Source organism: Esox lucius, chromosome 18, assembly GCF_011004845.1.
Source record: "Esox lucius isolate fEsoLuc1 chromosome 18, fEsoLuc1.pri, whole genome shotgun sequence".
In the NCBI taxonomy this organism is placed as follows: Eukaryota; Metazoa; Chordata; class Actinopteri; order Esociformes; family Esocidae; genus Esox; species Esox lucius.
The window spans coordinates 9,153,912-9,180,063 of record NC_047586.1 but is presented as its reverse complement, the minus strand read 5'-3'; the positions used below and the strand labels follow the sequence as shown (position 1 = coordinate 9,180,063).

At 45.9% G+C, this 26,152-nt stretch overlaps 2 protein-coding genes across 9 annotated transcripts in view; one reads left to right on the top strand and one right to left on the bottom strand.

Moving 5' to 3' along the window:
• The first annotated feature begins 4,681 nt into the window (after window positions 1-4,681).
• LOC105017898 (probable ribonuclease ZC3H12D) lies at window positions 4,682-13,540 on the top strand. 3 transcript variants are annotated; one of them, XM_010882889.5, is made up of 6 exons: window positions 4,682-4,872; window positions 6,285-6,802; window positions 9,857-9,996; window positions 10,581-10,815; window positions 11,102-11,205; window positions 12,286-13,540. In XM_010882889.5, the coding sequence occupies exons 2-6, from the start codon at window positions 6,501-6,503 to the stop codon at window positions 13,272-13,274; spliced, it is 1,770 nt and encodes a 589-aa protein (XP_010881191.2). In that variant the 5' UTR covers window positions 4,682-4,872; window positions 6,285-6,500; the 3' UTR covers window positions 13,275-13,540. The 3 variants fall into 3 exon arrangements, with proteins under 3 accessions (XP_010881191.2, XP_010881192.2, XP_010881193.2); XM_010882890.5 differs by having other exon boundaries at window positions 4,682-4,937; XM_010882891.5 differs by lacking the exon at window positions 4,682-4,872 and adding an exon at window positions 4,963-5,195.
• A 116-nt stretch (window positions 13,541-13,656) lies between these two features.
• tab2 (TGF-beta activated kinase 1 (MAP3K7) binding protein 2) overlaps window positions 13,657-26,152 on the bottom strand; it is a 38,145-nt gene continuing 25,649 nt past the window's right edge. For 3 of the 6 annotated variants that reach the window (XM_010882884.5, XM_010882883.5, XM_020056266.3), the window contains 6 exons: window positions 23,644-23,842; window positions 21,941-23,549; window positions 20,398-20,558; window positions 19,203-19,296; window positions 18,440-18,535; window positions 13,657-16,162 (listed from right to left, as the gene is read on the bottom strand). In XM_010882884.5, coding sequence (XP_010881186.2) covers window positions 16,023-16,162; window positions 18,440-18,535; window positions 19,203-19,296; window positions 20,398-20,558; window positions 21,941-23,549; window positions 23,644-23,745 — 2,202 coding nt within the window. In that variant the 5' untranslated portion in view covers window positions 23,746-23,842 and the 3' untranslated portion in view covers window positions 13,657-16,022. The remainder of the gene's footprint in view (window positions 16,163-18,439; window positions 18,536-19,202; window positions 19,297-20,397; window positions 20,559-21,940; window positions 23,550-23,643; window positions 23,843-26,152) is intronic. The other 3 variants (XM_010882885.5, XM_010882886.4, XM_010882887.5) reach the window with 3 other exon arrangements.

The following is a 26,152-nucleotide window of genomic DNA, read 5'->3' as shown; positions in this document are numbered from 1 at the left end:
ACTGCGAGCTGAGGGATCCAGTATTGGCTGTGGTTTGAAATTGTATTTGTCTGTGGTGGCTAATGTCAGAGAAGCAATGGTTCAGACCAACCTAAATCATGTGTTGGCAGTACAGTATATTGGGAACGTATGCTGGTGAAAATCCATGCTGCGCTGAGCCGGTGTTTAGCTTAATGGTTCCCTATCCAAGAATATTACGACGAGAAGTGCTTGCTGAGCATGCTAATCGTTGTTGAGGTTTCCACATGACCGCTCCCAGTGCATCGCCGTAGGTCACCGCTTCTAGAATGGAAACCCGGAGTTCCCAGAATTGTAGTACGGGACCCTGGCGAACGCTCGCCGCATTTCGTCTTTTGACATTTGGAATCGTTTCATATTTGGTTGTTTCTCAGAATGTGGTGCTTTTTTTTTTTATGTTTGTTCGTAAAGGGTTGTTTTGAAGATGTGCTCAGCCTGGGGGTGGATATGGAACCAGATGGTTGTGAGAGGACTGTGAAGTTGTAAAAAAATAAAATAAAGGTTGCGGGCTGAGTGGATATGTAAGCATTGTTTTCCACCCCCGTAGCAAACCACTGCCAGAGACTTCCCCCGGCAGGCCGCGGTACCTGACTGAGAACTGACAAAAGGAACGCATATAATGGCCCTGGAACAAAGTTTAACACCAACCGAATTAGGTTTGACTTTGATAGTCATAGTGATGTTGTTTGTTCTGCAGACAGACTGAAATGAGAAGTGAAATTTCTCAGTAAGAGCAAGAACGTATGCAGTTATTTGAATAGTAAAGACTAGATAATGTATTCAGATGATTGAGCAATGTCCTCATTTTTTTCTTTCTTCAGTTTAAGCACCAAAAACAATACTTTTAGTCAAGGCCGTATCTATGGGGTTAACGTTGGAGGGGATCTGCCAGGGGGTCTACGGCTCCCGAAAAGGACTAACCATCGATATTTGCACAGTCAGATAGCGCCATGTTGATGTTGTTCCCAAGACACCATAATTAATTTTGCTGCAGGACTATCATTGCAACTGACCTGTTGGTTACCCCAGTCCAAAGAATATTCCCCTGACCCCCACCCTTTGACCTAACCCTAACCTCAGAGACGCCTGTGCTTAAACCTAACTTCAGTTGTGCCAACATTAATTATGTTTTCGTAGTAACAACACCAACATGGCGATATCAGATGAGTCATCAATAATTGCTCCTTTTCTCGCTCACCTGCTCTCCCTGCCCTGTCGGCATCCTCATGCTCCCTCTCTCCCTCTCTCTCTCTCTTTACTTTGAACACACCAGAGGGAAGATGAAATAAATATTATCAGTAAACAACTGGTGTTTCTGACCATGAAGTTCAGGAATCGATTACTAACCATTTCTGATCTGAATGGCAATGATTAATATATCAAGAAACATTCTGTACAGTTCTGTCATCTGACTGGCACTCATTTTCTCACTGCTCTCAACATTTCTGAGGTTGCCCAATGTCACGAATGTCACTGCCACCCTTCCTCTTGCCCATAATGACACTCACTGGGAATGAAAGCTGACTGTAATCAAACTGCTTGCACTTTAATCAAACATTAATCATGCTATTTATCATAAGCAAGTACAGCTATACAGTATACTATGAGTATGCAATAAATGAAAGCTACTACTGTCTACATAAATTACCCATGCAGTACAAAATGACTGACACTTTACTCAATAATAACGTGGGCTTTCTGAAAAATATAACTTAATAAAGACATTAACCTTAGTTGAATACACCCGTGTACAGCATCCATTTTTGGAACATTATCATTCCTCCCCAGAAACTCTGTTCTTCCTCCTCCTCAGTCATCAGCCCTCCCCTGGTCATTCGTCAGTCCTCCCCTTGTCAATCATCCCCTTGTCAATCGTCAGCCCTCCTCCAGTCAAACATCAGCAATCCCCTTAGTAAAGTATCAGTCAAAAGTATACTATTTTCCCCAGCTAATAAAACTAGCAGAAAAACTGGAACTATTATCACATGGACTCAATACAGAAGAGGTGCTAGCTTGTCCAAGGTAAGATCACTTTGAAAATTATGTTATTGCGCTTTCTTAATTACAAAATGTCACTTTATTCAAATACTCTTGTGTACTTGCTTAGCTAGACTCAGTGGTGTAGTCAATTCTTTATTAGAACGGCTTAATAGGAAATAATGAGCAAGTACACAACAGCATTTAAATAAAGGTGACATTTTGTGATTAAATGTATATTATAATTACGGCCTTGCTGTCAGTTATAGAAGGAATGACCTGATATCTATTGGTTTCTATGTCCATGGCTTTGAATGTTTTTAGTGACTCATCAGTGGGATAACTACATATTTATATACTATCAAATTTGATATTTTTCTGTTTCAGGAATTAGATAATGAATTATTTGAAACACACACCTCTCTCTTGTTCTCCTGTTTATCTAACATCAATCTGCAAAGTGAAAATAGCGAGGGCGGGTCCTCCTGTGGCAGACAGCCAGTGGGTGTAAAGAGCTCTCTCATTTTCTTGGTTTCCACAACTGTCAAGTTATTTGAATACCACATGTGTTGTGGTTCTGCCTCTAGTTATGGCTGATGTTTTTTTATATACATTTATTTGGAGGGGGGGGGGGGGGTGAAGCGGTGGTTCCACTTTATTCCCGAATTATCTGGTGAGGCTACAACTTAAATTAGCCAGGTGGCGCTTATGACAGTCATATGATGACCCTGGCGAAGCCTGTTGTTTGTGGTGTCACACATCAACAGTTGTCTTAACTCTCTCATAAATGTTTGGAAGAAATACATTGCATTTTTGGAACTGAAAGCACAAATGTACTTTAGTGAAATGGTGAGTTACTATAAAAAGTATTTACAGATAATACCTCTACAATATGGTGTAGTAACAGGAAGGTAGAACCACATGCATTGATATTTAGATAAACAGCTATTTACTTTACAGTGTTTGATAAAAGAAAGGATAAACATAAGAAGATTCAGTTTGTGTTGCAAAACCTTCAAAGAAATATGACTGGTGTTGTTCTTATTAACTCAGGCCTATGGTCCAACTTGTATCCTGGTTGGAGGACTCAGAATGTCTTTCTAATTACCTCCTTATTCTGGGATTTTTCTAACCGGACTTCTCGAACCAGAGAATTCTGGTAAAGTTACTAGATTCTGGCAGCTAAACCTTTTTCTGTATTTCTTTGTTTAAGACTAATCACTTGACACTGTGCATTGAATAACTGTCACAATTCAATATCCATAAAAGGAAAGAAATGATGCTTGTTCTGTAAAATGAACCCTCTGCTGTTATGAATTACTGTTGTGCAAATGCAGGTAGATAAGAAAGCAAGTCTCTTTCCTAGGAATCTCAACCATTTCCTGGAACAAAGGTAACTGTTTCTGTAAAACCAGCTGTCATGCATGGTCTATAATTATGTCTCACCTCCAGCAGAAATGATAAGAAAGGGAGTTGAACCAACATTTGTGTGGCGCTGGGCTCAATAGCAGTGTCAATATAAAGAAAAAATCCTTAAAGACCAGTTTTGTCCTACGCTTTAACAAAATACTTATGAAAACATATAAAATAATTTAGTAAATTTAGAATTAATTAAATGTGTCAATCATTGTTAATTGTATGTGTTGTGATTGTAATGGAGGGCTCAGACAAACATTGGGGTTAACCAGGCTGTCATGTTCTGTCTCCAGACCATCTGAAGCAGCCAGATCAGGTGTACAGAATCAATAAATCAATTAAATGTATTTATAAAGCCCTTTTTTACATCAGCAGTTGTCACAAAGTGCTTTTACAAAGGACCCAGCCTGAAACCACCAGAAGCAAGCAACAACTATGTTGAAGCACAGAGGCTAGGAAAACCTCCCTAAGAGGGGCTGAAATTTAGGAAGAACCATGGTGTGTTACACTGGGATAACTCCCTGTACAATATCAGCACTCACGCTTCATCCCACTCCTTTGTAACGTATCTGTACAGTAAGTATTAAACTTCAAAGTACTGTATGTATTACATGTTGCTAATTTCCTGCTGTTTTAAACCTATGCAATGTAGGCCAGCTGCATTTGAATATTCAGTAGTTATGCTGGGTGTATTTGAATATTTCTTGTTCTCAGTGTATTATGTACTGTATGTTCTCAATTCAGACCTGCAAATCACTTCCTTAAGAGAAACTGTATTCTCAGGGGAATTCAACACAGGATATAGTGTCTTGCATTCCAGAGGGAAATGCTTGGTACCAGGGGGTGTGTAGGTGTGGTTTTCCAAGAATAGACCAGCTTGCCACTCATAACTGAAATCATCATTGTTATTTTGACAGATCACGTCACTGTGTCACAACATTCAAACGAAATGATCTTTCAATGTACCTGAAACTAATCCCCAAAGCTATTCTTCTGTCGTCAGATTCATGGGCACAGTGGTGCATTTGTTCTGGGTCTGCTGAAATGCTGCTCTGTGCGAATCCAATTACGGGTTGCTTGTATTTCAAAAATTACAACATTCAGTACTGCTTCTCCTACTGATCAAAAACAAGTGACAACACACAGAAATAAGTGGCAGGTTACTGGCTGAGGGTTTAGGGCAGACCCATTGTGTTGCAACCGGGAGAACGGAGGGTATGACAGCGTGGGGAACCCGCACACAACACACACCCAATCTAGCTAGGGGTTCAGATGAGGAAGTTCACTGGTTGCCTTTGCTTCCTTGCTGGCATTGGTCTAAGCAACTCTAAGGAGACTTCCTCATATGACTAATAGGAGTACAAACAGGCTCTGTGTCAGCGTGCCTCAGGTGGCTCACTCACGCACAGGCTGTCTGCCAGACAAGCAGGCTGAAGCGCCTTCTAACCGCCACTCACTGCTGTAAGTTCAGAGAGCGAGCGATTGGCACACAACACAGAATATCTAGAGCTCGTTCAGCTGCAAAGGTTTGCCGTCGCTACACTTTTTCTAACTTTGAGCTAATGTTGTTTTTTTTATGTTGCTGTTGGTTGTTGTTTTGTTTTTCTGTTTGTTTAGATAATTGCTGTTCACTGAGATCGTGTCTTCTTGATATGTGTCGGAAAGGGAGTTAGAGGGCAGTTCTTAAAGTTTGCGATCCTTGAGCTGCTGATGGTAACTGGTGTGTGATCGATGGAAGTCAATGGGAATCCTCATACCGTCTGCATTGAAGACCAGTACCTCAGGTCTGCTTTTAGACAGTTTGACACGGTACAGAAATCTTTTCTGGTTTGTGATGCAGTGGAGGTAGGGCGGAGGCGGGGATGTGGTTAGACTGCTGTAACTGCAGAGGTATTGATCAACAACACTTCTCACGTGGGTGGGTGGGGGTGTGTGTGTGTGTGTGGGGGGGGGGTGATAGGCGCCGTTGGCAAAATTGATATTCAATTTATTTTCCCCTTATGAGTTTTGCATGTAGATGATTTAACTGGAACTGTGTGCTTAATCAGAGGCAGGGTTTACTTCCAAACCTGCCAGTGTTTGTCATGAGCCGATATCTTCTTCCTCATTCTCCAAGGGGCGTTTATGATGGATCAGCAACGATAAACATGTTTCTTATCTAACTAAAAACACCACTGCCTATAAAAGTAGAATGCAAACAGAATGAAACGGTGGCAATGATTATGGGGGCGGGTTATGGCTTAAAAGCGTACCCAGTAAAAATTAAGATAAGGAGCTTAAACATGCGGTCGCTCATTGACCATTGTTACCATGATAGCTAACGATTGCTGAAAAGTCCCCTTGAAAACTATAACACGTTATATAACCATTCTGATAACCTATAACACGTTATATAACCGTTCCGATAAAGAGCTTTAATAGTAACAAGTTACTTGCCATACCCAGAATAGGTCAGGGGTGGGGCGAACGTTATGCATGTCACCTTTCATACTCACGAGTAGTCACACTAAATAAAAATTAAGAAAAAAAGGTTTAGGGGCTTTCAGTGGAGAACGGACTGGCGTAAATAAAGCATTTGCAAAACATTTCTGTGGTGGAACAAACGTGTAAAGGCAACATCCTCACGGATTCCTGCGGTTAACTGTGTACACGTTGCAACGGACCCCGGAACCGTCAGACGCGTTGACTAGGTGTTTAAATTGACCTAAGATTGCAGCCGGGGGGGGCTTTTTCAACCAGCGTGACGCGTGTGTGCGTCTGTAGTCATCAGGCTGCGGTGTCGCGAGCAGCTCATTCTGTCACTCAGCGCCTAACCACATTCAAAGTGTCTGAAAGCCCCAGTGACTTCACCATGTAACTTCCTGCCTTCACAGATCCAGAGGATGCCTCACCGCACCCCCCTGCCTTTCTGCACCTGTCAGATCTTCCATAACTGAAGCGGTTGCTATGGAAACCATGATGAGGTGATAGATAAGGGAGAGAAAGTTGGATTCCCCAAACACACAGAGCCCAAGCCGGTAGCTTAAAGGGGACACTAGGCCACTTAGAGACACCGACGAGAGGAGGCCACACTGAGAGACACCAGCAGCATGGACAAGCACCATGGTAAAGTGGAGCGTTTCCTAAAGCTGGGCTACTCCCACAGGGACATTACACGCGTGTTGGAGAGCCTGCACCAGGACGCCCAAACGAACGACATCTTAGAGGAGCTGATCAAGACCTGCCACACCACCACAGTCCCAACCACCACACTTGCCAGCCGCTCGGGCCCCTCCAATCCAAAGCTGGTCCCCCGGGGCTGCGGGTCGCCCCAGCCCAGCCACAGCATCGACTCCGATCCCACAGCGGGATTCCGACCCGTGGTCATTGATGGAAGCAATGTGGCCATGAGGTGAGTGTATTTTATTGAGGACTAAAGAATTGTCACCTTTGGATTGGTAGATGGACAGATTGCAGGTCCTGTGTGGGTCAGCTGTTGGTGCATGGAGCTTGTAATCCCAAGGTTGTGGGTTTCTACAGAGAGCCGGTACAGAAAATATATATATAAAAATGTATGTACTCACTAAGGTCATACTGGACAAGTGTCTGCAAATCGGCCAACATATTAATGAAATGCGGGTGTTTAAAAAAGTGTAATTAGCTAACAATTAGAAATGACAGACGACTGCTCTTACATAATTTTAAGTAATTATCATTTCTTATATTTTCAAAAGCTAACCTGAACAGTCCGTATATTACGGCAGAAGTGTGTCATGCTGGCTCATTTAACTTTGCTGATAAAATTCTCTCACACTTCTTCGATAATAAAGGGAAGTGAGAACGTGCAATGTTTTGGCTATGTGGATAAGTTGTGGGGGCTGTTGGTTCTTTGTAGGTGTATGAGGGGTGTAACTCTGTCCTCTACCTGAATAACTCATATTCAAACCCTATGGCAATATATTAAAAACAACAGATATGCTATAAAATACTAGAAAAACGGAAAGATGAACAACAGGTGATAGAGGGAAGTGATGATACTGCAATCGAAACTGAGAGGAACAAAACAAGAAGTTCACTTCTCATAAATCAGATGCTTATTTTTTCCGACACAGATCTCATGTATAGAACTAAAACTGTTTTTGTATTCATAAAAAAAAAAATCTGTTGTTGAACAGTGAGGGTTTGTACTTCTCAGAGACAGTCACTTTTCACAAATTTTGGCATAGGCTTCCCTGACAGTTTGTCAGTTTGTACAAGTCCTGAGTTTCCTTGTCCCTTTATGTCTTGGTCTTTCCCCAAAACGCTGCTTTGAGTACTTTTAAACCATCAAATGTATTTATAAAGTCCTTTTTACATCAGCAGATGTCACCAAGTGCTTTTACAAAACAGCTGGCCTTAAACCCCAAGGAGTAAACAACAGTAGTGTTGAATTTCAGTGGCTAGGAAAAACTCCCTAAGAATGCCAAAATTTTGGAAAAAACCTAGAGAGGACCCAGGCTCAGAGGGGTGACCAGTCCTCTTCTGGCTGTGCCTGGTGAACATATTAAGATAAAAATTGTTATAATTAATAAATGCGTGTGGGCTGAGTCTAAAGTCTATTTAAACTTAGTCCAGGTCGCAAGCATGTCTACTTATCATTAGGTATTATTTTCTCTAACTTTTTTGCTGGGTTTAGTTTCTTAACCCAGTGATTCCTTTAGGCAGTGGTGTCTTATCTTTGGTGTCCACAGCTGTGTTTAGTTAGTTTTTTGTGCTCTAATGTTTAATTAAACTAAAGATGCTGTGCTGAACTGCCAAAATGGGAAGGGGCCAGGTTGGGGAATGCTGTTAGAATGGCCGTTGTCATTTAAACATGTCATTCACAGCTTCAAGCCACACCTCACCACACCCACTAAACTGGAAGAAGCTTTACTCAGTCCATTCACGAACGTTTGCTGTTCAACACAAATAGCTTTTGTATTCCAGTGGACTCAATGGAATTTCTGTTTTTGCAAACCTGCCAACCATTGATAGCTAGGTCCAGGTGGTATGACAATAATTGCTTCTGGGGATTGACGGCAAATGTCTAAATTACAAAAATGATGGTTTATGTTTCTATGGTTCTAGCTAGACGGAGTAGGCTTTCAGCGCCATCTAGCTGTTGAATAAGGCACAACAGTTGTTGACATCATTAGGGATTTCTCAATTAAAGAAAAGCCTTTACTCTAATGATAAAGTGGTCATCAGGAGTTGCTACCTATGAATTAATTATATTTATCAGGTAATTCTTAAAGAATTGAACTTGTAGATTCCTCTTTAGTTTAGTTAAACTGCTGTTTCCAGTCAGAACCCAAAACTTCAACTTGTTTTACATTTACAGCAAAAAAATTTAATATAAACCATAGTTCATATTATATACTTTTGACATGGATCACTGCTTGTATAAACTCTCTGAAATACATAGAGCTACGGATACATCTCCAGCCCCATCCCTCAGAGCAGGGGCAGGGAGAACATTTTACTGTTTTAACTGTGGATTCCAGCTTTAAAGTAATTCCTCTAACCGCCATAAGGCCAGCTATGTTAATTATCCTACTCTCTAAGTAAATTCTTAACCTGCAATATTCATTCTCCTAACCAGCTACTTTAGTCCTCCTAACTTGCTGTGTAAATAAACCATCAGTATCAGTACACGGGGAAACCACCACAATCCATTTCCTGCTGGCTGTATATGCCAATCATTCACTGAGCCCATTGTCATGATTTTTTAATCACGTTACTGTTTTGGGTGTGGTTAAACACATTACCAAGATGAGGCAAAAAGAACCAGACAATTTTACATGAAAAAATAATTTTCCGCTATCATGGGCATTAGGACTTAGCTAACATATATTTTTCTAACATCACCTTGAATGAGTACAGTAAATAATATAAGCCTCCTGTTACGATGCATTTAAAATAAAAGCTGACCTAACGATTCCTGTTATTTGAATATCGAACATTTTCACGCTCTTCCCATACCATACCATCATCTTCCGCTTATCCGGGGCCGGGTCGCTCTTCCCATATCGGGTTTCATTTGGTATCCGGCCAGCATTTCAGAAACCGGGTGGATAAAGTGGATTGAGGTCACACCTTGACACGTAATATCACTGGAAGGCTCAGAATGTCCTCTCAGAGGAAGGCCACTGCCGAACACCCATGTCTACTAAAGAACCATAATGAATAGCTGGAGACATTACACCACCACTATGCAGGGGGCTGCAGCTCAGATGTAAGATACTAGGTTATCAGAGACTCTTTTGGGGGCATGGTTTTCTAAAGACTGGCATTAAAGAATACAACAGTCTCTTTGCTGGGGATCTGCAACAGGCATCACATGAGCTGGTGGCGGTGAGTCACACGTCTAGGTGGCTTCCTGGGAAGAGAGAGGTGGCGGACAGCTAGAGAAGAGAAAAGAAAACCTTATTCTCTATTCTCTGCGCAGCCATGGCAACAAGCAAGTGTTTTCGTGCCGAGGGCTTCTGCTGGCGGTCAGGTGGTTCCTGGAGCGCGGTATCCAGGACATCACCGTGTTCGTGCCCCTGTGGAGGAAGGAGCAGCCCCGTCCTGAGGCCCCCATGACAGGTAGGACAAACCCGTTACCACATGGGACCGCCGGTAGGTGGCGCTGTGAAGCTTCAGTGCCTTAAGGTTGTGTATTTTGAGACTTAACTGATCCGGTGTGAAATGGTCGAGGGGAGACAGACACCGTGGCTCTCAAAAGTATTCGCCCCCTTGAACATTTCCACATTTAGTGATAGATCATTTAGTTAGGGGGTTTTGAAAATTATAAATCTACAAATAGTTCTGATTTAATTACAAATACAAAACCAAGTATTCACCCCCTTTAGTTAATATTTGGTGGGCAGCAATTGCAAAACATGCCCATTAGTCTACTTGGAGTCTATGAGCTTTGCACACCAGGAGATACCAGTTTTTGCCTCTTCTTTGCAAAATTGCTAATGCTCCATCAGTGGGAAGAGGGGTTGAACAGATGTAATTTGGGTAAAGTGGGTTTGACTTTTTTCTTCTGCGCAACCAGATTTTACCCAAAGTTTACTTGCAAGTCTGTTTTACTTCTGTAGAACTGATCGATTGGTTGGTGTGATCCATCAACTCTCTGGAACGAAATACCCTTTTAATGGAAGTCCTGTTACGTCACCCTGCAGATCAGCACATCCTCCATGAGCTGGAGAAGAGGAAGATCCTGGTTTATACCCCGTCGCGATGTGTCAACGGAAAGAGGGTGGTTTGCTACGACGACCGCTACATCATTAAACTGGCCTACGAGTCAGACGGAATCGTTGTATCCAACGACAACTATAGAGACTTGCAGATAGAAAAGCCGGAGTGGAAGAAGTTCATTGAGGAAAGGCTGCTGATGTACAGCTTCGCCAACGACAAGTAAGTTCCAACAGTGCTTATGACGGTGTTACGCATCTCTGATGCTGGAGGGCAAAACACTTCTGGCTTTCGGCCTCTCCTCAGGGACTAGTTTAGAAAATGTGGTAGCAGGAGAGAGAAACCGATGTAGGCATGTGAGGGGGAAAAAGTGTTTCTGCCCTTCAGGACCAAAGTTGCCATCACCTGTGATATCCCGCTTTCTTGGAAAACCCCTGAAATGGTGACTTGACTTCAAGAAATCTGAGCATCCTGTCTACATCCTGTTCATATGATTTTTCTAATACAGGTTCATGCCTCCAGATGATCCTTTGGGAAGGAATGGCCCGACAATTGACAACTTCTTGAGGAAAAAGCTGTGGACCCCAGAAAACAAGCAGCATTGCCCATATGGTTGGTAGACATTTTAAAATACACACTTCTATTTGCAGTTTCTTTCATTCACCTTGGGGTTTTGACTGTAACTCATCCAATATGAGCCAGCTGAGAAAAATTTGATTTGTAGTTTGTGATTAGCAGTTGGGTCAGTTCTGATTTCATTTGGCTGCCTGTCAGTTGGCTGTTGGCAATAGAAGCTCAGCTCCCCTCCAAGGCTACAGCATACAGAACCACTCACAAACAAAAGGCCTTTTTTTAATCAACACTCAGGATAATATTGCCGTACTGCAAATGGAAGGCCTGGAATTATTCCTGCCAGAGAGGTGGGCAATTCCAAGGTAATAGAATGACGCTTAGACTTAAAATTATAATTTAAAATGTATGCTGAACAAAGAGGATTGGTACTGCAAAGTTAAACAAACCCCACAGCCCAATGCAAATGACCTACTTTTAACAATTCAAACAGCTGAAGAATAACGCAGATGTTTTGTGTGACCACGTATTCCAAAAAGATGATTTTGTGACCACTATTTCTGTAATACTCGGCTGTGCTACCTTTTGTTACATATTTCAGCAAGTCGTTCCGGCACCGTCATTTAGCTGATGTCAAAATAGGGTTTCTGGGACTAATTGAACAGAATTCATCTGCCTGGGCCCAATCAGAACGGTCTCAAAAGTTAGTTAGGGTGGTCTGGCTAATGACTTAACATTCTAAACTTCTGGGGTTACTTTAAAGTGGATCAACATCTGTAAACCACACTAAGTTACAGTTAATGAGCAAGATCGCTGATCTGTACTTTACAGAAATGCACAGTTATGTGACTGTCGCACAGACCCGAGTCCTTTTCACTGGAAATGCTTGAGTATAAAGAGCCCTCATAGAACTCTGCCATGTACCTAGGGGAACAAAAACAGGCTAAAGTCTAGACCTAATTTGTTTGCATAGCTAAGTGTGTTTACGCTACAGACTGAGAGAAGACTACAGTGCACTCAAGACAGATGCTCATCTTAGTTCAGTCTCTCTGCAGAGACGTGGTGTTCCATCTCTGTGTTTGGGAATCCCAGACAAAATTCACATTATTTGTTTCTTTCCAGGAAAGAAGTGTACTTACGGCATGAAGTGCAAGTTCTACCACCCAGAGCGTTCCAACCAATCACAGCTCTCCGTGGCAGACGAGCTGCGAGCCAAGAGCAAGCCCACCGTTCAGACCGAGGGTGAGTGGCCAGGCACCACCGCCGGCCAAAGACTCAGCCGGGAGGCCGGCGTCCACACAGGCCGCTGTGAGCCGGACCCTGCCGCGCCTCATCTGTACAGACATCCGTCCACGCCGCCTCCCCTTCGCAAAGACCACCGTTCCCACTGTAGGGCTCCTTCCGGTGATCAGTGCGTGGGCCACAGAGATGAAACGGGCAGCCCGGTTCTACGCATTCCCAGCCTCTGCCCCAGCCCCAGCCCAGACGCCGATGAAGCCTTCTGCTCCTTGGAAGCATCCCTGCCTGTGTCACTCTCCAGACTCTACATCCAGGACCAGACCAAGAGCACCAATGGGCCGACGGTGTCCCATGCCTACAGCAGTGGGGTAGCTGGCTGCAGTCAGACCAGTGGGGACTACTACCCCTCCAGCACTTACAGTAGCAACACGCAGAGGCTCAGCGCAGGTGGCCTCTCAGGGGACCCCTACGTCCCCCAGAGACTGCCGCAGTTTGGCCGTGATGACTCACCGAGCTGCGAGTGCAGGCAGTGCCCGTACGGCCAGCACCTGGGCTCTTGCTCCACTCACAGTAACCCGGTCCATTTCACTGAGTCACAGTACTTCCAGGATCCCAATCCACAACGACAGAGCCACAGCCTTCCAGACTGTAGCCTGGGACGGGTCTACCCTGGTGGTAATGCGGTGCTGACCAGGTCCAGCGGTGGTAAAGCCTCAGACAGTGAGCAGAGGAGGAGTGTGAAGAACCAGCTCAGTACCCTGTTTCCTCCCAGCATCGTGGACTATGTAATGAACGTGTATCCACACACACTTAACTTGACAGAGCTGGTTCCTCTGATCCAGAGGTTCAGAACCAGCCATGTTCCCTTCTAATGTGCGAGGCCTTTGTAAGCATTACATGTTGGTTTTTCCTCAACAGATTAGAGAAAGTTTAAAATGCGAATTTCTTACGTGGAGATGTGCAATGTACCATCTCCTGAATGATGCTAGTCAATGTTTTTGTCTGGCATTAACTTAAAGATAATCAAAGCACCACGTGTTGTTTTATAATGTAGCCTCAAACTGAGGAAGCTGTTTTACCTGTATGGTATGCAAAATAATGTTTTTGTATGTTTCTTATTAAAACATTGTTAATTGTTTTCATTTATTCACGGCCCACCTTTCTGCAAAAAAAACCAAGACTTTAGGTCTTTACTATTATCGAGCTAACATCCAATATAACCAAAATGTGGTTTATCCAATAAGAAATCCAAAAAATTTCAGAATAGATTTTTTTTATTTTTTACAAATAACTTATCTGTTACAAAGACAGTTTTCCCAGCTAAAATCAAACACTTTAGATATCCAAATTAGTTATTTTTAATTAATAAAACATGTATGAACCGACTTCACACAGAGCTGCAGATAAAGCTGAAAACTTGGTTTCTTTGGGGTTTTTACAGACTTGACATAAGTGCTTAAGAGACAACTAAGAATTTGGCTTTTTGACAATAATGTGCTTTTATGACATGACTGCATAGATTGTCAATGCAACTGCCATTCTAAGGCCATGATGTAAGGCAGCAGATCACAGCACGTAAATAAACAATTCACAACTAAGGCAAAATGAGTACCATGGTAATCTTTTAAATCATCCTCATCAAATAAAAGCTTCACAGGACAAAATTAAACCAAATAAAAAGATTATAGATAGAGGACAGTCACCCTGTCTCACTTTTAGAAATATAACCATGGAACTGTCCTTATTTTCTTTTCTTTAGAGAAGTTCATTTCTGGACTGGGGAAATCTAAGGAACATGGCCACCTTCAAAATCACCTATGGCACCTATGGAAAACATGAATAAAAGAGGCCGTATAAAATACTAAGCTAGTGTATGCTCGAAACACAGGAAAATATTTATTTTAATCTAAAACTATTTCTTAGATAAACAACAAAAACATTAGGGGGCAAATTTATTGGCAAACCTTTTCTATATTCCAACACCTCCATAAGCACTGATGAGGGACATCAAAGGTATGGATTAATCTGTAAGATCACTGCCAGTGGTTCCCCCCATCTGACTCTATGTACTTGTCGTTGGCCAAAAATAATAAAATGGCCCCAAATCTTTTTGCATACAATATAACTTACTATTTGGGTTTTGTCCATAGCCTTTTTGATTATCTTTACCAAAGGTGCCAGTCATATTGGAGGTGACTGTGTATAAATACTTGCTGCTTTGAAATAGGAATACTTTAAAACATTCACCCTGATCTTTGAAACATTCCAGAAAACCCAATTTATTATGCATTGCAAAATACTAAAATTCTGAAACCCCTACACGAAACCGCAGTCTTCCACCTAGCTGTACATGGGCATCATTCCCAAAGTTTGTCTTTCTCCATCAAAGTTGTTTTGACAAGTTTTACGATGAACTGTAAAATCCATGCGTCTCATGGCACTGAGGTGTGAAAGTCCCCAAATATTAAACCTACATTCCAGTTGTCAGATAAGATGGCAGTTCGTCGTACTGCGTTTAGAGCTTTCCTCTCACCAGTCCAAGAGCTCTGGCATCCTAAAAATAACTCCACCTTTTGACTTTGTTGCATCTGCAGATCGTACACAGGAAATTCAGCATTTACACAAGCGATGAACAGACAAAGCTTCATGATGGAATAGTTCTCATACAACTCCCTCTCCTGCAACTCTTCAGTTCTCACAGAAATCAAGTAAAAAGCTTAAAAAGGGAAACCGTGCTTATTGGTTCGAAAGTAAATGGAAACAAAACAAGACAACACAAAATTAATAAAGTCTATAAAGCTATACTTACAGGAAATACAAGTGATTCATAGTGTAAGGAAGAAGGCATTTAAGGCACATTCTAAAATTATGTACAGTTAAAACCACGAGGGCACATTTCTCCCTCCATGTACTGTACACAAAGCATGCAATTTAGTTTCCGTTTTTTTTCTCCTGTAGATCGAAGAGACTCTAAAAAACAACAGGGGAGGACAAAAGGCAAGCTCTGGCGGCAGTAAAAACACTGCTAGTTTCCCCTTGTCATCCTATAGAAACAGCAACTGAAAAACAGTGTCCAAAAGTAGTCTGTTAGTTTTCCCTTCAGGTGTCACGTGACGGCTGACCAAAGTTCCCATTCCTGAGTCAGCCATCACAGAAGAAAAAACAAAATGCAAAAAGGCATGTTGGCATCCACGTTGGTTGGTTTGTTTGTGTGTGTGTGTGTGTGTTTGTGTGTCACTGCAGGACAACACCGATAATACTGTAAATGGAAGCAGCAAGGCCTCCCCAGGGGTAAAGTCGCCTGTCAAGCGTCGAACAGGAAGTGAGCGGGTTGACCCCATGCATGCAGAGACTCCAAGATGAGGTAAATATCCAACTTTGCTGGCTTAGTAAAGTAACACAACCTGTAAACACTATCCAGTCAAGCTTTCAGTGGACAGCATTCTACATATCTTGAGAAAAAAAAAAAAAAAAAAAAGCTCTAAATAAAAAGAAACTACAAAACCCTGCCCGTTTTCTGACAACTACAAAAGGAAAGGAAAAAAAACCCTCTAATCTACTTCTCCTCAATCGGCACTGGTAAGCAGGGTGGATGTGGCTATTGTCGGTGAGCTCGTGGCTCAGAAGTGTCGTGGGAACTCGCACTGTTCACAGCGGTTGAGGGCAGGGTGGTTGAGGAAGGTGCAAGCCGTGCAACTCCACTGCACCCCCTCGTCTTCCTCCTGATCTGCTACCGTCTTTGGGCTCTTACTCCTCAACTCTAGATGAAGAGGGAAGGCAGACGCAAGTTATTCACCTGGCGTGCTATACAGAGAGAGAGAGAAAACACCCACTCAGCTGTGGTCAATTAACATCAGTTGAAGTGGGGTCAGACTGTTGAGGCGGTTCATTTCCTATAAGGAGTGCATCCAGCCATCACGGTTCACAGTTCTAGTTCCACATTTCAACTGAAACTGTGTCACGGCAGCATTGGTGGACTGAGTTGAAAGGGTTTGTTAGTGTTTGGTGAATAACTGTGTATTGGACAAGAGAGCAAAATGCTAAGCAAGTATCAGGAGTGTGAACAGAATCATGGCAACGGTAAAAATACCAACAGGCAGACCATTCATTCAGCAATATACTCTGGGGTGACTTGACTCTAGGGGTCTAAGGTGCTTTTTTCACCAGATGAAGGTCATCTGTCGTAAGGTTATTATGAAAAGGTGTGCAGGGTGGATGGACACAGGACTGACCCAGTCTGAAGGAAGAGGGACAGTGAGGAACAGACAGGAAGACAGACGGGGCAGGCAGGAAGACCGACAGACACGCAGACAGAGCAGGGAGGCAGGCAGGAAGACCGACAGAGGGAGGAGGCAGACGGAGGGAGGCAGGCAGGCAGGAGGAAGCAGGCAGGCAGACAGAGGGATAAAGCAGGCGGGCAGGCAGAGGGATAAAGCAGGCGGGCAGGCAGAGGGATAAAGCAGGCGGGCAGGCAGAGGGATAAAGCAGGCGGGCAGGCAGACAGAGGGATAAAGCAGGCGGGCAGGCAGACAGAGGGATAAAGCAGGCGGGCAGGCAGACAGAGGGATAAAGCAGGCGGGCAGGCAGACAGAGGGATAAAGCAGGCGGGCAGGCAGACAGAGGTATAAAGATTAACATTAAATGTTCTATCTGTCCCCTGACCCTCTGGCTCTGATAGGTCCCAAGCATGAGACAGAGTTCGGGTGTGGGGAGGGGTGGAGAAGATGAGTGACAGATGAGAAGTGGAAAACAAACAGGAAGTGTGAATAAAAACTCTAACAATGCCCGGTTGAACCAAGCGTGCCGCACAAGCCCTGAAAAGTGAAGCCAAAACGTCTCGATCGCCCCCTGGTGAGTGGTCCCAGTATAGGTCATAAACCCCGCCCTCCCCATGTTATTCAATGGGACGCGAGATCAACTAAACAATTAAATTACCCTTCAAATATATTTTTTCCGAAGCTGGTTTCTGTCATTTACTGTAGTTTGTATCACGCTAATGTAAATTCAAGAGTTTGTTTTTAAAATAAGTTTGTTTTTAGTTAGTTATTTAATGCTCTAAAAACGGTGGTGTGACGTCGTGATTCACAGCTGTGATTGACAGCTATCTGAGCCGAGGAGCCACTGAATCTTCGGAGGACTGAGGAGATTGGAACTTTACATTTAATCTCAAAATTTCTATAATTGATATAATTTCACACGGACATAATGGGTTGTTCTGCAGTACATTGTGCTAACCGATCTGGCATTTCCAATCGATCTTTGAATTTTTTTCGGTAAGTTACATTTATAAGCTATTTAATTAGTAAATAAATGTAATGGGCTAGCTAACGTTAGCTAAAAGACAACAAGCCTCGTTAACAGCCATGTTAATAGCTAGCAGGTGATCGTTAGCTAGAAGTTACCAATTATTTTTGTATTAGGCCTATTCTAAATTAAGGTTAAACATGATGTAAGTTAGGCTATAACATATCGTCTAGGTTTAACAAGCAAAGGTTGTACTGTACTTGGACTTGCGATTGATTACGGTATGCGCATTCTGCGAGGGAGAGTGAGGGCGGGGCACAGGGGTGGCGCCGTTGATTTCGCGGCTTTACGGCTTTACTTCCTTCTCGCTACTGCGCATAACTACTGCGCAGAACTGGTCCCAAGATCGCTATCTGCGCAGACGCAAGTCCAAGATGTCCGCGCCGTATCAGGACACTGGTGGCTTCATTTTTCACCAATGGAAAAGAGCGAAAGGGCGTCGTCCATTATATATACAGTCTATGGGTTGAACAGACACTTGAAGCGAAACTCTTAGGTTGAAAGGAAATGTGATGGGAATCACCCTCACCGCAGACGACAGACAGAGACAACAGACAGACTCTAAAGGGCACATCTTAATCAGATTACCAACTGAAAACAAAGATGAACACCAAATAATGGCTGAGGGGAAAGCCGAAACGAAGGGGTGTGTGTGTGTGTGTGTGTGTGTGTGTGGGGGGGGGGGGGGGGTCAGGCTGTCCTGAAGCGACCATGCATCCTTTTCTAAACTTACCAACAGATAAAGTACCTTTGGGTTTGGGTGGGACAGGACCTAGGAATCCAATGTTGTCATAGAAGTTATGAATGGCACTGGGATTAAAGTGTGGTCCTGCAACAGACAGAAACAAGGGATTGCAACACAGGACAGAGACCAGACCAACGTCATCACAGCCACAGATTAAAGTGAATACAGACTCGGCCTTAGGGCCACACATGCAGGCGTGAGTCCCAGTAGACAGATGAAACCCTAAAACACTGCGGGCCCACTCCCTAGGCTACACACCCACAACGCAGCACAACTCTCAGGACCAACCCACAACTGTCTACTCCTCACATATTTCTACGACAACTTCAGTACGGCGCGATATTCATTCGAGGTACTGCTTTCTCAGTCCACCTGCGCCGGGTCTATGAGATCCTGTCAGCCACAGCTCCCCGGGTGGCTATAAATCTGTTACCAGACACTAACAGGACACAATTCAGGAAACAACTGGTAGTTACATTAACAATGGCAGCACCTTGACCTCGCGTGTCCAGGGGACGTGACCCGACCCCCCCGCCGCCCCCGTGCAGAACACATGAAAATGCCAACGAACTGAGGACCGGGCCCGACCTTCAGCTAGGGCCCGGCTGCAGCAGAACAAACACGCCGCACGGTACAGAAACACACCCCAAACAGCACAGACAGAGGGGAAGGGGAGCACAGGTACAGACACCACGCGGAGCCGGTGGCCCGGGGCATCACAGCACTGACAAAACAAACGCAGCCCTCCTACCTCGTGTTTGAAGGAGATCGATTTCTTTGGTTAAGCAGTCAATGTCGATCTGCAGTCTCCTGTTTATGCATCGCAACTGCTGCATTTCCTCAATCTGACAAGAGAGAATAGAACAGGGTCATAAAAGGGACCAGTGACAGGCTGATGGGGAAGGCAGCACGGCCCCGCTGAGGAGTCCAGGTTGCGGGGGGGCGGAGAGGCGGAGCCTTGGCACACGCTGTCCTGCACTGGCACACAACACAAATGGAGGCAGGGGGGCTCCCATTGTCCGGGGGGTGGGGTGGGGTTCCCTGGATCCGACCGAGTGCCATACAGCTCAAATCCAGTTGAACTTCCTCTTTCACATGAGCCCTTTGCACCATCGACTGGCACACATTTCTGGCCGACCAGAACAGCTGATTCAACAGAACCCAAAGCACCGCTTGATTTGGGGTCTGAAGCATTTCAACAAAACTAACAGCTGCACGCTTAAAAGTAAACATGACGTTGGGCCCAAACATTACTACGTGGGGTTGCTTTTTACTGCCCAAAAGAATAATTATCCCTTTCATGCACAAACCAAGTGATTGGTAATTTAACTTGCCTGCATTTTTATACCAGCTTTCTTTTCGTATTTGAAAGGGGTAAAGGGAAAAGCATAGAAAAACAAAAGTCACCGAAAGACCTAGTCATGATTTGTACAATTTTTACAGATCCTGAAACCCAAACACAGCTACACGGTCTGTATGAATGGTTACCCCGCTTTCAAGCAGGTAAATTCATTAACACTTGTTTAACACCTCCTGGGTTTAAAATACAAACAGCCGTCACGGTTTAACAACACCCCTTCCTCCACCAATGCCAGTTCCCCAATGATAAATACAAAAAAAGTCTACACCTGCAAAGAAGTGGTAAAAAGGGGGTCTGTTTGAGAAAGGCAAACATAAACATTAGCCCATTGGCAGGAAACACCCCATGTAAAAGAAGTGAATTTCATAGACAGTACAGAACCAATACGCGACTGAGGGTTGAGATGTGGAAAGGGCCACAGATCTCCCTCAGACCCACGTGTGAAATCATGACACCGTACCGTAGTCATGAAATCCCACAAGAAACCATTCAGCGACAACCGCAGCAGGACCAAAGCCAACCGCGACTATTACCGTAGCAGAAACAGGAGAAGGACACGGACGCGTAGGAGTCGGCCGGGGCTTACCGAGGGGATTTGGGACTGGGAGTTTGATCGCTCTAGCCGCCTCCGGGTCAGGTCGTTCTCCATCACGTTCACCTCCTCTTTTAGTTTCTCCAGCTTCTTCTTCTTCAGCTCCAGCTCGTGCCACAGCCGATCCATGCGGGCCTTCTGGTGAACCAGCAGGGCTGCGAAAGGCAAAAAGGCACATTAACGCAGACCCACGGCCCCATTCAGAGCACAGCCCGACGGCGGTGTTTGGAGGACCCGGAAACAGGTGCACTTCCCCTTTCGTCACAAAAAAAAAATCATAGAGTTACATAAGCATTCGTCATTTCATGGGCTACTTTAGAAAGGGGTTTTTGGGGAGTCCACACGGTTGCTGGCAGAAACCTGGCTTATAACACGTCATTAAATGACTACGCTACACACAGGACACATGCAACAGGGCAATGCTACGGGGAAACTAGCATAGTCTGGGGGTCAAATCATCCCAACTGGAACTGTAACACTGTCCTCACCTGACCAACCGTTACCGAACCCAGGAAGACCGAAGTAAACAACCCCCCCCCCCCCCACAACCCCACAGAGTCAGGTGACCCAGAGAGGAATGCGTGGAGGCTGCAGCTGAGATAAGGACTAGAAGGCCCCAGGTCTGGGGGGGGGGGGGTGGGGGGTGGGAGCAGTCGTAGTCCCAGCAGTGCCACGGGTACTGACTCACGTGATCCAGTCAGAAGTCCTAAAAAGGCAACGCTGGGCTGCAACCGATTTGACTCATACGGCTGGAGGCAAAGGGCGTCCGTGTGACTCTGGGATTACGGCAGCCAAGCAACAGGCCAATCAATAGTTATTTTTGTTTTGTTTTTATGAGACCAAAGTCTACACCGTTTGGCTGAGAAAAAGCATTAGTGTCAACATTATGGAAAACTACGTTAAAACCAGGCATCGGTGGTACACAGCAGTCAAATTACATTCTTGGCAGAACGCAATGGAAAGAGAGTTCACGGACGGCAGACAAATCTATACTATTCCTTATTGTTGCTCTGTGTTCCCACAGCCTCTTTCAAACTCTGCAAGTGGATGTTCTCAGGGGCACTTGACCTCTGTTGCACACGTTAAGTCTACGTGTGACAGAGAAACACAGTGGTTCAATCAAAGTTGGGACGTACCTCTAGAAGAGTTAAGTTTGTCACATATTTTAATCTGACTTAGTTCCATATATTTCATCAGCATACTAAAATCCTGGACCACAGCCCTAACCCAGCTGGACAACACCTCCTGATACTGCACATGGAGATGAGAGGTACCTTAAATATAAATTAATATAAATTAAATATATATAATATAAATATAAATTAAATGACTGAAACGGGACCAGAAGGCTGTCATTTCAGTCAATCATTACCTTTTCACCTATGAAGTACTGATTGAGGCTCTCTAACGTCCATCGTGAGCACTACAAGACTGCCTTGTCCAACTACAGTTGGACCTTTTGTCCAGAGCAAGTTAATAGCGGAATGCTAAAAATGTAAACGACAAAAAACGTATAGCGCCCTGGCCCGGGACTGACCTTGGGTGTAAGCGGCGTCATCTGAGCCCACGCTCAGTCTCCGTGACTCGCTGGGCCTTTCCCGGTGCGCCGACAGCGGGTCGGAAAGATGATGGGGGTCCGGCTCCACAAAATGGTGGTCCGGGGGCAGGCTGAGGAGGTTGGTGGCCTCGAAGGTGGGTGACACGACCCCGGGGGAAACGGCCGGGGGCTTGTTGGGGGACACCGTGATTTTAAAAGTGTACTTGGTGTTGGGCTGGGTGACCACCACGCGGGGGGAGGTGGCCGTGCCGGCCCCTCCCACGGAACCGCGAGACTTGGGCGGGTGGTGGTGGATGTAAGCGGGGCCCATGCTCACCTGGCCCCCGATATTCCGAGACCCCTGGGACCCGTGCGGGGGGGGCTGAGCCGAGATGTAGACGGTCGGGGTGTTTCGGCCCCCTCCGTCCTCGTTGTTGTTGGCAGTGATGTAGAATTTGGGCTGAGAGCGCGAGCCGGAGGGGGCGGCGCTGACCTCGTCGGAGGGCGTGGCGGCGCTGGGCGGGCTGGAGGAGATGTAAACAGTGGGCTGGCTGCGGCTCAGGCCGGCGCCGCCGATGGACAGGGGGGTGCTGGTCGGCCCAGGGGCCGTCACCACAGAGGAAGAGGGGCAGGAGGAAGAGGAGGAAGAGGAGTTGGGGCGGGAGCTGCTGCCGGGACGCAGGACGGCCGTGGCGGTGGAGGAGGTGCTCCTCTGAGGAGATTCAAGTTTGATCTCTATCTGGTTCTTGCGCGGCCCGGTCGAGATGTTCTGTATGTTGTACTGGCTGAACGAGGGCGCGCCGGACGGGCCCTGGCCCCCGGGGGGAGGCTGCAGGATGGAGGAAGGGGCCTGCGGGTTGGTGGGGGAGCTGATGGGCATGTAGACGTGGGAGGTCCGGTGGCCCGGGGACTGGTGCTGTGAGGTATGCGAGGAGCCGGGCAGCGAGGTGGGATGGGAGATCTGGTAGACCTGCTGCTGGGAGGTGGGGCTATACTGGGCCCTGCCCGGATGCTGCTGCCGGGTCGTACCGCCAGGCTGGGTCACGTAGGGTCGGATGTAGATGGACTGGGGGCTGCTCAGGCCGGAGGTCGCGTGGGGCCCGCCATGTATGTGCAAAGAAGTCGGGGTGCTGCGGCCGGGCTGAATGTTGGGGGCGAGCGTCACGGTGATGGGGTTGAAGCGGGGCGTCGGCTGCCCGCTGGACTGTCCTTTGCCGCCCCGCTGGTAGAGTCCCAGGTGCTGCGGGGGCTGGGGTTTGCGCGGCGCCGGCTCCATCACGCCGAACACATTGAGGCCGGCGGGCACCTGCGGCGGGGCCGACTGGGGCTCCGGCTGGAAGAAGTCACTGTTGGGGGCCTGTCCGGCCTGGAGGGGCCCGTCGCTGAGGCTGTGGGACAGGGTCCGGCTGCCGTTCATCCTCAGGCTGTCCCGCCCCGGGGCCACGTGCACATTCTGAGACTGCAGGCCCAGGTTGAGCTGGGTCATGTGATTCCGGAGCCGGGTGAAGCTGGGGTCGTCGGCGTGGTTTAGGGCTCCTCCTTCGAAGTACAGGTAACCCGGGCTCACCTGGGACAGGTACTCGCAACAGGCATCCAAGTTGTTGTTGTTCTGAGGAGAGGGTCCAGATCAGTCATTCGCAACACATCAGAACTCACTTTTGAATAACAGCACCGGTCGGAAAAGGAGCGGACCTCAGACTCACCTGCAGAACACACTGGGACACGACACCCTCCGGGACTTCTGGGAACTTCTGGCGCAGGTCGTGCAAAACCTGAATGTCTATCTGGTGGCTTCCCTGGGCCATTCGTGTACTGCCGGGTCGGGACCGTTTTGCCTGCTCCGTTCAGCACACCGACGATCCCTCAGTGGTAGCAGAACCTCAGCCACAGCTTGAGCATCTTCTGGAAACAACAACAACACAGCGGTGCTTAGGGCTCCGCCCACAGCGGCAACCTAACTCACTGGTTTCCACGCACAACGACATTCGCGCACGCACGGATAGCCAGGCACGCATGCACGCACACACGCAGCTAGATAGCTACATACAAGCACTGCTGTAAACACAAGGATGGGGACAGAGACAGTGTGTACACTGTTCCTGTCAGACACGGTGAGGTTTCCCATTTCCCAAGTGGGAAACTTTCAAAACAGTTCAGAAGTGCTTTTAATATGTGATAAGCATTTATTTCACAGTCCCTCCCCCACAAAAGCATGTTAATAAAAGTAACCACTTCAGACTATTGAGGAAGCAAAGCATTTCCCACCAATTTGTACAGCAACATTCTCTTGTTAAGGACATATCCAGGTCCAAACAGTAGTTCACACTATTGCAGCAATCTGCCTATGATCATCAGCTAAGGCTCATAGTCAACGCCAGCGCTACAGACAAGCTTTCAGGCAAGCAGATAACTGCTTTACTTCTGACAGATCAGCTGGGCAACATTTAATCTAAACATACAGAGCCAAGAAGAATAGATGAGGTGAGATTATCAGGAGAATAACAGAGCGTAGCCATGGTCATGTCTTGTCCTCACTCTTGGGGGAGTGAGGGCCTAGGCCCTTTCAAATCCTACTCTCCTAAAATGTCCTCCTCCTGGTGGAGGCTCAGCCGATACCACCACAGAGTGACACTGGCATAGCCATCTCTGTTCTGCTTGTAGACCTGCTGTTACATGGCTGGAAACAACCTGAACATAAAATACAATGTGGGAAGGCTCCAGGCCCGGATTTGATGAAGATAACCCAAACTAGTTTACTGGACGTGACCCCAAAACAAATCCAGAAGCACCTCTAAAAATATTAAACAAAGTTTGATCCTCTGATTAGACAGGTTAGGGACACCACCGTGCTGCAAAATTCCCCAAAATCCAGTCAGAAGATTTAGCATTTCCTGCAAATTCCCTCCTGATTCTGTGAATCCTGCAACCAGGAATTCTGGAAAAGAGAACATGTTTTAAGTTGCAAAACCTTGGTACAGTCTGCATCTTAGCACATGAAACCTGTAGTGGCAAGGATGTGTTTTATTTCAGCTAAGCATATTCAATGTAATAATTAAAACATAAATGAATAATACAGCACCCCAATTAGAACTGAATAAAATGGGGAGAAGCAATGGGGCTACTGTCAGATGAGCCAGGGGCAACAGGGCTGTAGTTCTACCAGGAACGGCCTCAAACAGCACCAGACATTTTACCTTCAGAAAACTGGCAGGATAGTGGATGATTCAGTCTGATTGTGACATAATATTGCAATGTGTCTTCACACGGGAAAATAGGTCAGTCATGTCTCAGGCAGACTGAAACACATTAAATCAAAACAGAATGAGAGACTGGCACATAGCTTTCTGCCCCAGATACTCAAACTGTCGGTCAGTGCCTCCTTTTCTCCTTCGCAATACAAGAAAATGGAAAAAGTTTTGCAATCACACCAACAGACTGAAGAATTCCTGACAGTGCATCAAGGCAGGCGCGCGCACACACACGCGCACGCACGGTGAGGCTCCCTCTCTGTAAGCTAAATGCAAACCAGAGGAAAACTTTTCACTGTCTCTCAGACTACATGTTTCGACCCAATCCTACACCTCCAATGAATGGGTCCTGATTCAGCCTTCCCAAGTCATCCAGCAGAATCTACGAAGGTCTGTGGCAGACCTGGCTTCCAAAGACAAAAGTTGGCACTCTACAACACAAAACAAAGGAAACCTACAACGCAGCTCAGTTGTTTGAGGGTTGTGGGTCTGATTCCCATCGGACACTGGCTCTCCTGCCAAACGTAGAATGATCAGTTCTTCCTTTATTCCATCATTATCATTTTTGTGAACAGGGTTTATCCGCAAAAGAGACCTTGTTCTGAGTCTGACTTCCCTGCGAATAACAAATGAAAGATTTGGAATCAGTATCACAGGTTAGCCTGAAGGGCATTCAATTCTTATGATCCACCATTCAGACAACTTTCATAGGCTGAGCGGCAGAGGGAAAGGAAATTCACTACTTGGCAACTGACCCAAACACAGGTGAGCAGTGTTGTTCTGAGCCCCCCCCCCCCCCCGACTAAAAAAAGGTCCACACCTCTTTATTGCACATAATTACAGCCCAAAAAGAATGGCCCTGGTTTGGCTCAGCCCCCAGCCACTCCTGGGCGGGTGGAAGGGGGGGGGGCACTGAGGGGCCCTCTTCCCCCGAGGTGGTCTAATACGAGCCCTGAGAGGAGAC

Bases quoted from the DNA above. Each gene is read 5' to 3' on its own strand.
- LOC105017898 (XM_010882889.5), top strand. From the start codon at position 6,501: ATGGACAAGCACCATGGTAAAGTGGAGCGTTTCCTAAAGCTGGGCTAC. The intron at 6,803-9,856 runs GTGAGTGTATTT...TTCTCTGCGCAG, and splicing joins GGAAGCAATGTGGCCATGAG to CCATGGCAACAAGCAAGTGT. The intron at 11,206-12,285 runs GTTGGTAGACAT...GTTTCTTTCCAG, and splicing joins CAAGCAGCATTGCCCATATG to GAAAGAAGTGTACTTACGGC.